This window comes from Exophiala mesophila (assembly GCF_000836275.1).
Source record: "Exophiala mesophila strain CBS 40295 unplaced genomic scaffold supercont1.5, whole genome shotgun sequence".
In the NCBI taxonomy this organism is placed as follows: Eukaryota; Fungi; Ascomycota; class Eurotiomycetes; order Chaetothyriales; family Herpotrichiellaceae; genus Exophiala; species Exophiala mesophila.
Genome location: NW_015622508.1, coordinates 24,713 through 40,427, shown reverse-complemented (window position 1 = coordinate 40,427; position 15,715 = coordinate 24,713). Strand labels below are relative to the sequence as shown.

At 52.1% G+C, this 15,715-nt stretch overlaps 7 protein-coding genes across 13 annotated transcripts; 2 read left to right on the top strand and 5 right to left on the bottom strand.

Annotated features, from left to right (window-relative positions):
* Window positions 1–228: 228 nt before the first annotated feature.
* On the bottom strand, window positions 229–1,866 carry PV10_06828 (uncharacterized protein). The gene has a single exon (XM_016371670.1). It carries the CDS (start codon window positions 1,430–1,432, stop codon window positions 410–412), a length of 1,023 nt encoding a protein of 340 aa, XP_016221002.1. The 5' UTR covers window positions 1,433–1,866; the 3' UTR covers window positions 229–409.
* A 329-nt stretch (window positions 1,867–2,195) lies between these two features.
* On the bottom strand, window positions 2,196–3,587 carry PV10_06827. Of its 2 annotated transcripts, none has more exons than XM_016371668.1 (2): window positions 3,270–3,587; window positions 2,196–3,216 (listed from the first exon to the last, which is right to left on the bottom strand). In XM_016371668.1, exons 1-2 carry the CDS (start codon window positions 3,428–3,430, stop codon window positions 2,370–2,372), a joined length of 1,008 nt encoding a protein of 335 aa, XP_016221000.1. In that variant the 5' UTR covers window positions 3,431–3,587; the 3' UTR covers window positions 2,196–2,369. The 2 variants fall into 2 exon arrangements, with proteins under 2 accessions (XP_016221000.1, XP_016221001.1); XM_016371669.1 differs by having other exon boundaries at window positions 2,196–3,173.
* A 131-nt stretch (window positions 3,588–3,718) lies between these two features.
* PV10_06826 (uncharacterized protein) lies at window positions 3,719–5,001 on the bottom strand. Its single transcript, XM_016371667.1, has one exon. It carries the CDS (start codon window positions 4,881–4,883, stop codon window positions 3,873–3,875), a length of 1,011 nt encoding a protein of 336 aa, XP_016220999.1. The 5' UTR covers window positions 4,884–5,001; the 3' UTR covers window positions 3,719–3,872.
* A 138-nt stretch (window positions 5,002–5,139) lies between these two features.
* On the top strand, window positions 5,140–6,616 carry PV10_06825 (uncharacterized protein). The gene is made up of 2 exons (XM_016371666.1): window positions 5,140–5,362; window positions 5,426–6,616. The coding sequence occupies exons 1-2, from the start codon at window positions 5,309–5,311 to the stop codon at window positions 5,810–5,812; spliced, it is 441 nt and encodes a 146-aa protein (XP_016220998.1). The 5' UTR covers window positions 5,140–5,308; the 3' UTR covers window positions 5,813–6,616.
* On the bottom strand, window positions 5,216–7,140 carry PV10_06824 (galactose-1-phosphate uridylyltransferase). The gene has a single exon (XM_016371665.1). The coding sequence runs from the start codon at window positions 7,022–7,024 to the stop codon at window positions 5,816–5,818; it is 1,209 nt and encodes a 402-aa protein (XP_016220997.1). The 5' UTR covers window positions 7,025–7,140; the 3' UTR covers window positions 5,216–5,815.
* An 859-nt stretch (window positions 7,141–7,999) lies between these two features.
* PV10_06822 lies at window positions 8,000–13,129 on the top strand. Of its 6 annotated transcripts, none has more exons than XM_016371663.1 (6): window positions 8,000–8,268; window positions 8,316–9,153; window positions 9,208–9,279; window positions 9,475–10,548; window positions 10,601–10,667; window positions 10,723–13,129. In XM_016371663.1, the coding sequence occupies exons 1-4, from the start codon at window positions 8,221–8,223 to the stop codon at window positions 9,507–9,509; spliced, it is 993 nt and encodes a 330-aa protein (XP_016220995.1). In that variant the 5' UTR covers window positions 8,000–8,220; the 3' UTR covers window positions 9,510–10,548; window positions 10,601–10,667; window positions 10,723–13,129. The 6 variants fall into 6 exon arrangements, with proteins under 6 accessions (XP_016220995.1, XP_016220994.1, XP_016220993.1 ...); XM_016371662.1 differs by having other exon boundaries at window positions 9,208–10,446; window positions 10,507–10,548; XM_016371661.1 differs by having other exon boundaries at window positions 9,208–10,548.
* On the bottom strand, window positions 11,232–13,074 carry PV10_06823 (uncharacterized protein; the record flags this gene model as incomplete). The annotated part of the gene is made up of 2 exons (XM_016371664.1): window positions 11,232–12,852; window positions 12,899–13,074. 2 exons carry the CDS (start codon window positions 13,072–13,074, stop codon window positions 11,232–11,234), a joined length of 1,797 nt encoding a protein of 598 aa, XP_016220996.1.
* Window positions 13,130–15,715: the final 2,586 nt, after the last annotated feature.

Sequence of the window (15,715 nt, the reverse complement as noted above, 5' to 3'; positions counted from 1 at the left end):
TCACCTGCAGTTTCAATCTGGATGACATAATAAACCTAACCAAGACCCTTGGTCCACCAACAGTCTTCTACACCATCTTTAAACCCTTCCTCTATACAACACTTTATCAAGTTACAATATGCTCTCGTTTGGACAGGGGAGTCAATCGATTCAGCATGACAGGTCCAGCATGCTGCAATGTCTCCATATGGAAGCACACAAAACTACCTCAACTCATGTCATTTCGTGGTCATCAATTCGTATCTCTAGTTTTATATCAAATCAGATGTCCTTTGAGGAACCCTCTAGTCTTCTATTGCTGTTATATGGCTCCTTGCCCGGACTTCTTCTGCATTGAGGGATGATCTGCACGTGCAGAACACCACGGCCACCTTCAGGTCGTCCGCCCTGCCACATCGCTTCTGCCATTTCAGAAACTTCCAGTTTTGTCTACCCAATCCCTCCACTCCTTCCACTCGGCGTAACCTGCGGTGGATTTCAACCCGGTATATCTGACCGCCTTGAAGTCCGCGACCTCTTCCCACGGTTTTGTAGACTGTTGCTGCTCGTTCCGCCCAGCGCCACGGAGCAGTCTCCGGGCAACGCCATGACCATATCCCCCGTCCCAACCAGCCTTCTTCATGAGACTTTCGACCGTCTCTTCTTTGGTCCAACCTTGTTCCACAGCGACATCGGGTAAATATGTCGCGCCATGTCTGCGGTTGCGATGGTTGAAACTAATGCGTAGGCCATGTGTGCCCAAGGTCCAATCCAGGGCATCGCGACAAGATTCAAAATCGGCTAGCAAGGTCAGAGAGCAGGACAGTGAAGGGACAAGGGACGGGGGAATGGGGGAAAAGCGGGTATCGTCGAATGCAGACGTCAAAGCGTAAGAAGCCAGACCCGAAGCCAAAGGCAAGGGTTCAAATGTGCCGATGCAGCCACGTAAAGACTTGTGACCAGAGCGAGATAGCGTATTCCAGGTGACGAAGAGAGGATATGACTCGGTCAACGAGACTCGTGAGTAGTCTACGGGAGGGGCAGTGGTGGAGAGAGTGGTGGTCGTCGTGTCGCTTGAAGCGTTGGAATATTGTGTATTGGAGGACGAAGACGATTTGACCGAGGGCGAGGATGTGGAGGAGGAGCGAGATGAGGAAGAAGACGCTTGGAGGCGTGAGATACTCGGGTTGGTGGGTGCAGCGCGTCGAGTGATTCGCTGAGCCTCTTCCTTGTTGTCGTCGTTGGCTTCCTCGTGTTCATCTTGGTCATCATCCACTTGTTCTCCCGGCTGAGGTGGTTCTAGTTGATCTTCTCCATGCTCTTCTGCTGCGTCATGGCTGGCAGTGTATTTGTCATAGGCATCGAGGACCTTGTTCAACGAAGGCGGCGTCCGTTTCTCATAACTGGCCGTGAGGACTTCGAAGCAAAAATAGCAGTGAGCAGGACTGGCCATGGTTTCCTGCTCTTCTGCGTTGGATTTGGAGTTGGTGGAATATCAGAACCGGCTGAAGCTGACGGGAGACGGTGCCTGGTCGTGGGTGTGATGATGATCTGGCTCTCGCTTTCGGTGAGGGAACGTGATGGGCGGAGAGGAATACGAGATCCGCGGTCTCAATCCAAGTCGAACGAGGAATCCGAAACGAGGGTCAGGGTTCGTTCTGGGACGGGTATAGAGAGGTGAAGGCACACAGGCAGCACCTCAAGGCGGGTCGGACTTTAGACAAGAGGCATACCTCGCCCGTAGAAGCAGTGTGGATCATAGTCTGGGGTTGGTGCTGGTGACATACGGAGTAGATGACCAAAGGAGGGGCACAGGGGACAGTGCCAGCCATCCCACCAGCCTTAGTTTAGTACGAGAGACAAATAGGAGTAAACGGCGACTTAGTGACAAGCTTGGACTGGACATGTGTATGCGGATCCTTGCAGTCAGCAAAGGTACCTACGGAGTACCTAGCTTATGAGGAGGTAGTAAAAGCATTAGGTAGGTACATTAAGTAGGTCGTCGGCCAATGAATCTGTCGCCCCTGGCCCCAAGCTCCCTCTCCCGGGCCCCTCGGCCCTAAGACATGCTCTCGTACCAGGTATACTAAGGTACCTAGGTAGGTAGGTAGTTAAGGTAATTATGTGTAAACGCAAGCCTAAGAGCTCGTCAAACCAGTTGCTGTCTTCAAGGCTCCTCAAAGTCACCAGCGCCCTTCAGCACCTTTGACTACCACCTGATGCATATATTATCATACGAAAGCTACAACGCCGACCCAGCAGGATCGTTGCCCTGCATTGGAATTGTAATTCATTGAAATCAGGACATCTATAGTCTCGAATCACCCCTGCCAACGCCTTGCTCGAGTAGGAATTCGACTGACTCTAGGATTACATTTCTGGCCCGTGAATCATCCGTCAGCATCACTGCCATCTCCTGTTGATGTGGTCAACTGACTCCTGCCGCTGCTCGTACTTGTACTTGCACGACTTCTTCCCTGGCCGACATCTCCTCGTCCTTGTTCGCTACCGCCACCGCCGCCGCCGACGCGGTCATCGTCGTCGTCACTCGCATCATCCCTCATTACGAGTCTGACACCACCAATGCCCATCCCTTTGCGTTTTCCTCTCTCCATATCTCGTTCACCAACGCCCTTCTCCTCTGCCTCCTTTTTCTTTTCCCATTCCGCGACCAATCCGCGATAGTAGACTTCGGCCTGCACAGTGATACTGTAAAACTCGGGAGTCCAGCCCGCGTTATTCTTGCATAACGGATTCGCCCCAGCTTGGATCAATGCCCTGACCGCCTTGAGATTCCCCCAGGCACTTGCATTGTGCAAGCATGTGTTTCCCAGCTCGTCCCGTGCATTGACATCAGCTCCACTCGCAATCAGTGTCGTAATACAAGTGATTTCCTCTGGTGACCGTGGCGGCGGTTTCGTGCCTGTGCGTAGGATGTATGATGGTGTGGCAACGATTTGAGACGCCGAAGCAAGATGGAGCGGCGTCTGGCCTCGGCGATCTCTCCTTGTGACGGTCTGAGGGAACTGTTGGCACAGGAGAGCCACCACGGCTGACTGTGAGGCGGCCGCGGCTATGTGCAAGGCGCATTGCCCATCCGTATTGACCGAGATGCCTTGGTTGTTCCTGCTGTTGCTATAGATCCAGCCGTATACTGGTGGGGACGAGTCGTGGCCGATCGAGATGAGGTATTCCTGAGGGTGGAATTTAGCAACCAGGTCGGGGTAATGGACCATGCTCCTTGGATTAGAGTGACGCAGGGACGGAGGTATGCATAGACTGTGACTCACCGCAATCTCTTCCATGCCCCATTGGGCAGCCAGATGGAGGGAGGTATTGCTCTTATCTGAAAGGTCGGGGTTGTGCAGATAGGCAGGGTGGGCATTGAGAAGCCGTTGCACCAAGGGCAGGTCATTGAGAAGAACGGCTTGTCGAAGTCGAAGGCTGACATCAACGCGTGCCATCACTTGACTGGTTGTCGTAATAGAACGCAAGCAAGCAGCATGACCTGCACGCGCTTGATAGAAAGGGTTGGGCTTGGGCAAATAGTGAGGGTAGCCAGTACCGAAGAAGGTTGAGTTGCCCTCGAGGAGCTGTGGATGATTGAGTTGTTGTTCTGATTGTGAGGAGGGGCATCTCTACTCAGATAATGAGTAGAAGTGAATCGGCCGAGGTGGCCCCGTGGCCCCGTTCGTCACCAAACTATCCGCCAATCGGAGAATCAGGAAGCCTAGAGGTACTCGAAAACTGCATTCAACATTTCAATTCTTTCAAATATCGTCATATTCTATGTGTACAATGTTGTTTGTGCCTAGATGTCTTAGGGGGCTCTTCTACTACGGAGTGCGCCTCATGACTAGGCATACACTGACGCACCATGGCTTGTCGACCCTCTAAGATGTCTTCTTGCCTTGTCCTCGTTCCCTCTCTGCCTTTCTCAGTGCTCTTCTGCGTATGTCGACGTGCATTGACCGGTTGAATGCCAGGAGTATGGAATGGAATGGTCCCAAGACACCGGTGATGAACGAGGCGATCAAGGCATGACTCCAATACGGGGATCCACTATGGGTGAAACCAATGCTGCCGCCTCGACGGCCAATTTTCCCAAGCACTGATCTGACAAAGGTCTTCTCAGACGGGACTTGCCAGTTGGCGCGCTTGATCTTGGACATGGCCGATGTGACAAGGTATGAATGGACAAAGTAGACATGGATGCCCTTGGGCTGTAGTTCGCCCGCCAGAGCATTGGACCACTGCTGCAAGAAGGCTTTGGATCCCGAATAGGTTGCCAGTAAGGGTGTCGGCAACAGCCCTCCAAAAGAACCCATGGTCAAGATCAGTCCTTTCTTTTGGGGAAGCATGCTGGGCAGGACGGTCTGCGTGATTCGCAGGGTGGCTAGGCAGTTGACATTGATGATGTTGCTCAATTCTTTGAGATTCGTGTCAATGAACTCGACGGGGATGGAATGTGATACGCCAACAGAATTTATCAGGATAGAAACGGTCTTTCCACGGACCTTGTCCGCGAGGGCAGCATAGTCTGAGTCTCTGTTCTGAGCAAAGTCGACAGCCAAAGTCTCAACCACCACACCGGGCGAGGATGCGTTTATCTGAGTGGTGAGGGCGTCGAGTTTAGAGGCAGTTCGAGACACCAATACGAGGTTGTATCCTTTCTTCGCCAGCTGAAGTGCAAACTCCTTGCCAATGCCATCTGAGGCGCCTGAGACGAATGCATATGAGCCCTTGGGGCCAAAGCTGGCCAAAGATTTGCCAGGAAGGACAAAGATGCTCAGGAGGACGCGGAGGATCTGGTAGGAGATGAAGGCGGTGGTGGTGAGGCCGAGTCCCAAGAAAGCGGCGGACAGCGGCGACTGTTGGCCAAAAGGCCCAAGGTCGAGAGTCATGGTGGGATTGGGGGCTGACTGTCGATGTCGATTGTTTCTTGTAAAGAGAACAAGTCTGGACTCGTGAAGCCCCGGCGAAGTTGAACAAGAATCGAAATGTTGAGTAGAGGAACTGTTGGTGGCACTGCGCAGGTGGCGCAGGTGTTGCAGGCGTGGCAGGTGCAGGCTTGCAGTCACTTCTCCCAACCTGATGTGGAAATTGATCTTCAGGTCCCAGGCCACCAAGATTTCTCACCTACACCAACTGCGACAACCTTGGGAAATCTACATTGCCGGCTTATCTCGAGGTATTCAACTAATCTTACACGTATATACAATACTGTGGCTTCTCTCCTGTCAATTGAATAGATTTCAATAGGACCTGACCCCGAATTCTGTGCTCTGTGTCAAAAGTTCCTGCGCTTGACGCCTGGTCGAAGCCAGCCATGTTGTCTCTTCTGCCACAGTCAGAAGGCTATCTCCCACTTTACATTCTCTTCGTAAGTCTCCAGTCCATCCCCTCGGTCTGTTGTTCGTATGTGGCCAGGCTGATGCCATTCAAGGTCGGCACTACCGCGATAATCAATGCTGTCCAGAGCTACACTACCTTGTCGTACACGCAACGACTCTATCCTGGCACCGCGGCCACTTCGAAGTCCAAGCCAGCTAACCCAGCGCTGACATCTCCTGTCACTCCTCTCTCTGCCCGAACTTTTGGAACGTGGACATTTGCAGTGGGTGCGGTTAGGATCTTTGCTGCGTATCACATCAATGAACCTTCTTGGTACCATTTACAGATTATCTCCAACTTGATCGGTGCCGTCCACTATTTCCTCGAGGCCTTTGTGTACAAGACCAGCCCGCCTTCGGGCCCGTGGCTTGCGCCCGTAATTGTGTCATGGATTGGCACTGGCTGGAGTATCGCGCAGTATAACTTTTACTTGAAATAGAGATCACGACGCAATCTTGTCATCGGCCGAGGGTGACTGCAGCGGTTCTTCTGGCTTTTGAAGACGATTCCGATAGAGCTCCCCACCACAGAGTCGCAGTCGTGTCGTGGCTTGCTCGGGTGTGATGTCTCTCTGCGGCTCGGCCATTAGTTCATAGCCAACCAGGAACTTTCGGACCGTCGCACTCCTGAGGAGAGGCGGATAAAAATGAAGGTGGAGAGTGGAGACTTGTATCTCTTCAGCCGTGCCATCCAAAGGGGCTTGATGTATGCCCATGCTGTAGGGGAAGCTCGTCTCAAAGAGGTTATCATAGCGTCGAGTAATGTCGGCAATGGCCTCGGCGAGATGTAACTGCTCGGTGCAGCTCAAGTCGACGAGAGAGCGGATATGCCTGATGGGAAGAATCATGGTCTCGAATGGCCAAGTTGCCCACCAAGGGCATATCACAATGAAGCTGTCATTTTCAAAGACGACCCGCTCCTTTTTTTGTTGTTCTAACCGAGCATAGTCGAGCAAAAGATGCAGTCCGCCTTGTTCACGGTGGTATTTGGTCAGTTGGGACAGTTCGAGGGCGGCCTCTTCGGGCAAGGAGGTGGTGGTCCATATCTGGCCATGGGGGTGGGGATTGGAGCATCCCATGGCTGCGCCTTTATTCTCGAAAATCTGCATCCACCGATATTGTTGGTGGGGTGTAGCGGGACTGGCATGAGGGCTAGAGGGAGGCAGATGGGTGGCATGTGCAAGCGAGGCTAGGGGTGAGGTTGGCGACAGATGAGCCGCGTAGATGTCTGTCCATGTCTTCACAATGGGTAGAATTTCTTGAGCAGACATGTCTGCTAGAGTAATGTTGTGTGCGGCACTGAAGGTGAGGACATAGCATTTCCCTGTGACGGCCTCTGCTCGCAGGAGAAGGGCGGGCAGGGTGCCAGGTTCGTCAGGCGAGGAGTAGTCATCTTGAGATTCCTTGACCGCGCTGTAGTCATTGACAAAGACAAAAGTGTTTTCGTAATGGGGATTCTTGTCGCCAGAAGCACGTTCGTTCCCAGGACATAGATAACATTTTGGGTCGTAGACAGGGAGGTCTATCAGGCCAGGGTTCTCCTGAGCGCCTTGCCATGGTCTCTTGGTGCGGTGCGGTGAGACCAGGATCCAACTGCCCCGCAGAGGATTGTAACGTCGATGGGAAATGTCGTCGAGGATTTGATCAGGCATCCTTATCCTTGAGTAAACAATGGGAGGAATTTGTGGTAGGTGGTCCCATATGAGTCTACCTCCGACCGATTTCAATGAGCATGTCTATTATATCGCCGGAGTGCCTTGGACAATTGGATGGACGGGGGAGTGGCGGAAACTTTACGACAGTGATGTACTGTAGGTAGTACCAATGTACAAATCAAGTGGGGTCATAGGGTCAAGGTTGGACGTGCACGAAGTGATGGAACACTACGCTGAAGAGGATGGATACAGTATTAGAGTGAGGGTGGAGAATTCATCTCGTCGAGTTTTCTATCAGAATCATCCAAGTCTCAAAGGCAACAGATACTCTCGTCCGAGACTATAGATGGGTGATCAAAGGACTGTCTGTGATCAGTTAGATGTACGGAGTAGTGTATACTTATTGATTGTAGGCGGGAGAGGGGGGGACTGGGGAGGGCGGGAAGTGATAAGTCCCTGCACCTAAGCTACACAGGTACCTAAGGTACCTAACCTACGAAGAGGGGTTGAGGGGTGCGAAGTCTGTTGAGTTCCAGTGATAACTAACATGGAGAGTGATGTCAGAATTATTCTCATGTTACCTTACTTCAGGTTGGTTAGGTACCTAGGTACCTAGCTGGTAGACACTTCAGGAAGGTACCTTCTTAGGTACCTAACCACTACGCCTATTACGAGCACACACAGGCACTCATGGCACTGTAAATTTGTAGGTACCTAAGGTAGGTACTTTATTTGTCCATTCACTGAATAGTGTGGACTGAAGAGCGCATTGTGGACTGAATAATCTCATGATTCCCTAGCATCCATTTACTTATCTTTATTACTCGGAAAGGCGGTATTCTACTTGTACGCATCACAAAAGTACTCGGTCATCCTGACTGGCATTTCTTCGCCCGCTACCTAAACTGCGAGATCGGCCGACAATGACACACGGAACTCTAATGCCGGACTTATTCTTTCATACCATTTACTACCACCACCATCCAATCGTCCTTGCCCTTGTCAATATTCAACTTCATCAATCCATTCTTGCTTTGCTTCTCTCCCACATGGTCAAAGAGTGCCAGGTAGCACGCCTTGACCAGCGTGTCGACGACGTCCCCCAGAGTCCGAGTCATACGCTTGGGTTCTAAAGTCATTGTGCCCAACCGTTCAACCCACCCAACCGCCTGGCTGGCCTGGCAATTTTCCACATGGCGAATCCTACATGTCCTCCATCCTTGGAGCAACTTCCAAACGAGGTATGATCATGCTGCTTGCAACAACTATTCCTTTTCTTACACGATAGATCCTTGTTTCCATCCTGACCGCCTTCGACACCCGCCAACTTCTACCCTGGGTCGTCGTTTCCAGACAATTCCACTCCATCATCCTTCGTATCCTCCATTTCCGTCTTCTTCTCGCCGCCGCCCTCCCTGACTGCAAACTGATTCTGGAGGCTTATCACCCCAGTCGGAATTCTGGCGCCAATACATATCTCTACTGCACCTATCTGGGCACCGACGGCCTGAGCAGCAAGCATGAAGGCGAGGGAAGCCTCTATCAAGATTGTCTCCGGGAACCCGGCAGGTTCGCAAAATTGGGTGCACTCTATAGCCGCTTTCGCCCAGAGGCGCCTTCCATCGCAACTTCAATTCCTTTGCGACGCATCGCCGGCGCCGTCCCATCCCAAACCGCCTCGGGGGAAAACACGCAACCTCTGTATGCTGACAGTGGCGACGGCGGTTTCCATAAAATCCACCATGTCTTGAATCTTGACCCCGATGAGCTTTTTGTTCAATTCTGCGTCTACCCGCAGCTCGTCCGATTTGGCCCTAGGAGAGGTGTTTTCTTGAGCAGTGCTCATATTGTTCAACATGGTCAAGGTGTCATGCGTGTCTGGAAACAGTGGCTACAAGATCGAGCGCTTGAGCCTCATGATCAAGACCAAATCGCTGGCTCAGAATTGCCCGCCAGAATCTCGACCGCTTCTTCCGGCGTCGCTACCGACAAGGCCGTTCTCTGGACTGATTATAAGAAGAATGTCGGTCTACGCGTCGCCGTACGGACCCACCGCGGCATGTCTTCCGTCCAAAGTCTCCCTGATCATCCGGATACTCCCATGAGCTTCATCGTCGAGATCAAAGGTACGTCTTGGTGACCACCCTCGCTGATACTTGACCACTGACCCCTGCATCAAGAATTGGTCGTCCGTACAACTCATCTCATGTTAGCGGTCGAGTCCTTTGTTCAAGACCAGGACAAGCGATCAGGTAAAGCCCTAATATTCGGAAACTTTGCTTCTGTCGCTCCATATGCCACATGATGTTAGTCTGTTCCCATTCACCCCAGCGGGGAAGGTCTGTCATCGTCATTCCTACTGCCCATCCACACCAACATGCTTTGCCTCGGAGTTCACCTGATCAACCTTTAGCTTTGCATACAACCAGAGGCTGATGTCTATGTAGGCCAGTCCTATCTTACCTGGTCCGTCGAAAGATGACTCGCACCTTTCTGGTCCGCCTGCTGGCAATTGATCAGTTGGATGGCCTCGCGGCAGATCCTGCTTGCGCCAGGGTCTGTAATGACTTAGATCCACGCATAACAAGCGCCACGAGGCGTCTCGGATTCGGCCAGCCCAGTATACAACATGCAATGCATAGGGGCTAATCTCAGCATGTCAGAGTCTTTGGGTCACATGGCAGCTCTGGGCCTCACTTCGAGCCGCCCAAGGTGCAAGAGACATCTTGAAGCGCCACTCATCAGCTCAAGACTTTCTCGTCCAAGGGTTTTGCAGCGCCGGTCCTCAGCTTGTTATTTCGCATCATGTTGATCAATCCCATGCTAATTCCGCAAAAGTAATGCAGGTCGGCCTGCAAGCGATATCCCGTCAGGTGCCTCACACCCATTTGGACTAACCACTGGCGAGCCTTTTGGCTGCCAGTGCCATTCAAACCAATCAAGGGCTCAGATGCTAGTCAATGCCGCTGCGCGACCCGCATATCGCAGCTACGTGGCCCCGTCAACATGCTGGTCACGATTGCGCTGTGTCTGCACGTCTTGTCATCAGGACATGCGTTGACATGAGGCTCAACTGACTTGGAATCTTCCCAAGCTTCTCACTTACCCCGCCATCAGTGCTCCCTCTCATTCCCCTCATTGGAACCATTATCGTTATCTCGATGCGTGCACCGATCATGCACACCCACGTCCAATATATAACCACCTCGCAACTTCTTTCCTGCCCTTTGTTGTCAAAGTCATCCACAGCCCAACCGTCTGGTCGAACCGAATTTGAACTGTGTCGAACTTCTGATCAGGCACATTGTGGAAATATGCCGCGGGGCTTTATTCGTCGTCCACGCGAGATGCCTTCAGACAGTCTTGAAAGAGAGATCAAGGATCGGTTTGGACGTGACGGTCATGGTGTCGACAGAAGAGTGAGCGCTTCTCTCTCAGCACTACTCGGCCGGTTTCGATGTCACTAAATCTTAGACAAGGGTGATGAGTATGCCATCGACATGATGCGTCACCAATCTTCAGTAAGGATTGCGCAATGAAGCATGCCCGACTCGCCGTTAATCCAGAGAACAGATGTCGTCTGTAATGACCGAGCCGGTGTCGCCCGCCATTCAAGGCAGATCCGAGGAGAGGCTGCTTGGTATATCCCTCATCTCTGTCGTTCGTTACTGCGCCGTCTCTAACCCGCTAGGAAGACACGCACCGTGGTGCATCTTTTGATCGACTGCATTCGGATCCATCTGGCACTGGCCACGGCCGCTCCAATTCCAACAGAGACTTCATTCGGCGGGAAGACGCGAGGGCCAGTAATCGACTCCCAGACCGGGCAGCGCAGTCTTCCATTCCTCCGATGCATATAAATCCATTGAGACGCTTTGACTCGATGGGTAGTGACTCCGGGACGGAGGCAGCTTTGGGGAGCTCACCGCCTCAGAATGAGCCAAGCCGCGAGCAACGTATCAAATCCCACTGGCCGCGCGATCCAAATGAAACAGGCCTCAAGAGTCGCACGATGTCCGTCTCTAGCACAACCAGTGACTATGGAACCTCGGGATGTTATGGTTGGAGTAATGACCCCTCCTCGCACCCACAGAGGCCAAGCCAAACACCCGAACGTTATGCACATCTCAGATGAAATGAGTCTTGTTGCAGCACGGTGAACATTTCGCAGTCAATTCGACAGTCGTTGCCGGCAGCACGGGTATCAAGACATTCCGGCATTGCTCTGTGGAAGTTGGGTTCGCGTCCATTCCCAAATCTGATATGCTTCTTGATGTCGATTCTGCTGCTCCAAGACGTCACTCAACAGTCGGAAAGACTGGACGGACTTGGGATTATTGGAACCCAAGATGTGATGGCGGTTGACGACAACATGTCGCAACAAGTTCTCAGCCTGGTGAAGATAATTACTTTTATTATGCTCATCTGTCAATTTCGCCAGTTGCATGAGCATGAAGGCTTGCCGATGATCTAGCTCCCAAACGTAGGGGTGATTTTCCGGAAAGTTGCTCCTGATCCGGGGGCGTACTTCGGACACGAGAATTCGCCTTGCTTCTCGAATGTCTCCCAGCTTCATGGTAGCACGAGCCAAAGAAGCAAGGGCCATGATGGTGTGCATGTGAGAGGCACCAAAATGACTTTGACATTCTGCGAAGATGCCTTGCAACTCCTTGCGCGCGACTTCATATTGCTTCATCTCGAGTTGTGCCCATGCCACATTGAATTCGGCTACCAAGGCGGGCCCTCGGCTGCGGGGATAACGAGACAAGATCTCTTGGTGGACACTTTTGAGATGCTTGATGTCATATGCGGGTGGTTTTCCAGATCCACGTAGCTGCAGGATCGTTTCTGCAAACCCCAATGTCCTAGATAAAGGATTTGACGACCCCAGTGCTTGTGTGGAGACTTGGTTACACTCCGCCAGCAGTTTGGCCAGGCGTCGAGACTGGCCAACGCTTTCGAGTATGGCAATCGCAATGCTCGTTGCAGAGATACAATCTTCCCCGGGTTGGGGGCAATCTCTTAGCATGCATGCAAAGTACCATAAGGCCGTATGGAAGTGATAGTTGGCATGTTCGTCGTATTTGCGGTTGTTTTGACTGTCGCAGATACACCAGCGCAAAGAGTTGGCCACGAAAGTCGAGGAAAACTGGGTGGCGTCGTTGACCTGAGGACATCTACTAAAGTCGCCCCACACGTGCTCGTCGAAACCATAGCCATGATGCTCGTTGAGTTCCGACAGACTGACTGGGTCAGCCAGGGCGATGGGGTGGCACGAGAGTGCCATATTGATACGATCCAGGGCACCGGTTGAGGGCGGTGTTGTTGATGGACCGTCCAAAGCTGATGGTCGGAAGGGGGCTATGAGCGATTCCAAACTTCCAAGGTGGGTGTGAGACGCGCTGAACCGATGCTCCGAAGGCAGATGATACCCCTGGGTCGAGCGCACAATTTGATTCGTTGGAGCGCCTTTGGTCAGGTTGACATGCGAAGGTCCCGGACATACTGCGGGCGAGACAGTTGAGGTTGAAGGAGAAGGCTGATGCGGAACGATGGGCGTGGCACTTGCAAGTCTGATATAAGTTGGAGCAGTTTCATTGGGGTTGATTTTGGCTAACAAATCGGCCTCGGACTTGATGTGACTAGACCTTTGGATATATTTCCGGATAGAAGACCTGGTCACTTTTTGACCAGAAAAGATGACGGTTTGGGACAAGCCCCGAGAGGTGGCTTCATTGAGCAATTTCAAGCAGTGGGCAGCGTCACTGGGATTCAAATTGTGCTTGAATTTCCACTGGCGAAGCATAGTTTTCCATTGCTTCTCCCTGAGCAGGGGATGAGCGCGTCTCTGGCCAAGCAGGAGTAACTTACGTTTGATCGAGACCGTACTTGAGCTTCATCATCTCCCTGAGTTCGTTAAGGCGAATCCTCTCATTGACATATAGCCGGTGAATCTCATCTTTGTAAGGCTCAAAGATGTCATCTCTACATTCGACTCGGTCCGACCTAGCCAAAACCAGGACGGAGTCCCATGCCATGCTAGACATGATGTGTGATCCGAGGTCGGTGGAAAAGGCGGCGCGATATGGGGCTGAGGGAGAGAAGGAGAATTCGAGGTAACTACAAGGTGAGGGAGAAGGCTCGGCGGAGTCGCAGGTGGCATTCGGGCCGGGGACGAGAGGAAAGAAAGCAACGGTAGGGAGATGGAAGGAGTGGGCATACGCAGCACCACAGCCTAGTTAGTGGTATTGTGCATCGGTCTCAAGGCATGTTTATGGTACTGTGGTTTCTGACCTTTTTGGGATCTGGAGTTGCAAGATGTTGGAGATGAAAGGATGCCCGAATCTTTTATCATGGCGAAATGTTCGGTGGGTCGCATCTCCAAAGTGAGGCTCTAGGCAACGAGGCAGGAAGGGCAATGATTGAAAAGCAGCCGGTAGGGCTCCATTATCAGACTAATCCGCGGATGAAGTCGCCTGTGTTCCTGTCGCCTTGAGTCATTTTGTTCCTGTAGCACCTGCAATGATACGAGTGAGTACTTCGCCTCGAGATGGGTCGGTTATCACCAATGACAAGATGTGATAGGAGATGCCCAATGCGGGATTCAGCATGGATGAGCGGTGGATAAAATGGGGTACGGCTAGACATCCAATCAAGAGACGAGCTGGCGTCGTGGGAGAAGAGTTATGGTGGGTGGGTGGGATATTGGGACGAGTGCAACCAGTGGCAAGGAGACTAGGTTTTAGGAGACACAAAAGTTCCGTGACTTTTGGGTAATAAATGAGGGTGCAGGAAGAACGTCGAATACCGTAAAAATTTCCTTGGTTGTGCTCAAGTCATATGGCGAGAGGACTCTGTGTGGCACAGGCACAGATGCAGACATACAGAAAGACAAACAGACAGAGATTGAGATTGCGAGAGTGAGATGGACGAGGGAGGGAAATGAGAGGAAAAATCGAAAGGGAGGGAGGAGGAAGGGAAGGATGCATGGTTGCTGCACCTTCCCGATGCCTCATATGCTGGGTTGCTCTTGCCATCAACAACAGTCGTCGACATTTTGCACAGACCCATCGCACTTACCTTCTTGCAAGACTCTTGCATTTGATCCTTCCACATGCGACGCGACATGCAGCATGATCTGAGATATCTCTTCAGGCGCAGGCGACAGGACCGAGAGACAATCACAGGGCCTGTCATGACCCCATGGCCATCGAATCCCCTCGATCTCCTCTCGTTTTATTGGTGTAGCAAAAGTCCGACGTGTCCCTGACCGGTGAGCCAACTCAAGCACTTGCGAGCAAGTACACAAACTCATCTAGTTGCAGACTCTTCGGCATGGGCGCTTGACTGCGCATGACGCCTACAGCCTACGCCCCGTTCGATGATCATGGAAAATGCCCTGTCAGAGTCAGAGCAGGCGTTCTCCTTCACTCCACGCACCGTCAATCCCATGTGGTTTCATGGTGACAAGGTTCCTGAAAGCCACGTCCCAGCCACGGTGGGGACATCGATTGCCCACCTCGCACCTTCTTCATGTACGTCTTCCCGGATAACTTGTCCAAGTGACCATTACATTGGTTGATCCGGGGCAAATGAATAATGATGGGCTAAGCACAAACATACCCATCATCTCTTGAGGTCGGATGGCCACAGCTACGCGACCCCCCTGACGCTTGTATGCTGTACAGTTACACCCTTAAACATACCAAACTACCTAGGTACACCTCTCGAGATCCTCTCCACGGGAACCAGCGTGCTAGGCCACCGAGATCGCCCTCCCCACCACGCTGGTTCATTATTACTCACAACGTGGTTCAAGGCAGGAAACATTGCCAGTCGTCCTCGTCTGTCTCTGTCTCTGTCTCTTTCTCCTTTAACAATGGCTCGGTGTCTCAACCAACCGGACAGTGTATAGTACTAATAAATGCATTGTACCTTGGCGCTAGCATTCAGCCACAACCGATCCGAGTCCCAGGATTGTCCAATGTCCCTGTTGCACAGCTGGCCCTGTTGTACAAACGCCCTGTCTTCGAGTCTGGTCAGTCACGTCTTAGAAGAGCTGATTGGAAACCTTTTGCCAGTCTCGGCCCACCGTGCGAAGAACTCAGGCTCGTCAGTGTCAGACCATGCCTTGCAGGGTGTGTCCATCGCTTCCAGACTCTGTATCGGCCTGCTTTGCAGATCTCATTCACCGACAAGCAGCAATCTACCACTCTCAACTATATCAATTACATCCGAGAGGCCTGTACAAGAAAGCTTGCCCCGAGGAATTCGTCCTTTGGCACTAAAAAATATATCGTGACAGAAACGATGAGAGGCACGTACCCATATCTAAAACATTGCAGCGTCTGTTGTCGCGCTGTCGGCCAGCCTGGAGTCTTTGAGATGTTGAGCGTTTGTGGCCGACAAACTTTCCGTGGCAGCACAGGTTAGTTACGACATGTGAAGTCTTGCAATTTCGAGTCGGCAGGCAGATCGTGGCCGTTGCTAGGAACACAAGCCACCGCTATATCCGCCATCATTTCTCTGCATCCTCTTCCAAGGCCCAAACCAATCACTTCCCCTGTTAGGCTTGATATCCTTTCAATCTAGCCACACCGCAGGGACACGATCACCATAGTTCGGTGGTATGGGTTTGCTTTGCGAGCATTTCCTGGATCACCAACTCAACCCTGCCATCCATCCTAT

Coding starts and splice junctions, on each gene's coding strand:
- PV10_06825 (XM_016371666.1), top strand. CDS start 5,309: ATGTTGTCTCTTCTGCCACAGTCAGAAGGCTATCTCCCACTTTACATT. Junction 5,363..5,425: donor TCCCACTTTACATTCTCTTC/GTAAGTCTCCAG, acceptor ATGCCATTCAAG/GTCGGCACTACCGCGATAAT.
- PV10_06822 (XM_016371662.1), top strand. CDS start 8,221: ATGGCGAATCCTACATGTCCTCCATCCTTGGAGCAACTTCCAAACGAG. Junction 8,269..8,315: donor TGGAGCAACTTCCAAACGAG/GTATGATCATGC, acceptor CTTACACGATAG/ATCCTTGTTTCCATCCTGAC. Junction 9,154..9,207: donor CTTCATCGTCGAGATCAAAG/GTACGTCTTGGT, acceptor CCCTGCATCAAG/AATTGGTCGTCCGTACAACT.
- PV10_06828 (XM_016371670.1), bottom strand. CDS start 1,432: ATGGCCAGTCCTGCTCACTGCTATTTTTGCTTCGAAGTCCTCACGGCC.
- PV10_06826 (XM_016371667.1), bottom strand. CDS start 4,883: ATGACTCTCGACCTTGGGCCTTTTGGCCAACAGTCGCCGCTGTCCGCC.
- PV10_06824 (XM_016371665.1), bottom strand. CDS start 7,024: ATGCCTGATCAAATCCTCGACGACATTTCCCATCGACGTTACAATCCT.
- PV10_06827 (XM_016371668.1), bottom strand. CDS start 3,430: ATGTCAGCCTTCGACTTCGACAAGCCGTTCTTCTCAATGACCTGCCCT. Junction 3,217..3,269: donor GGGGCATGGAAGAGATTGCG/GTGAGTCACAGT, acceptor TAATCCAAGGAG/CATGGTCCATTACCCCGACC.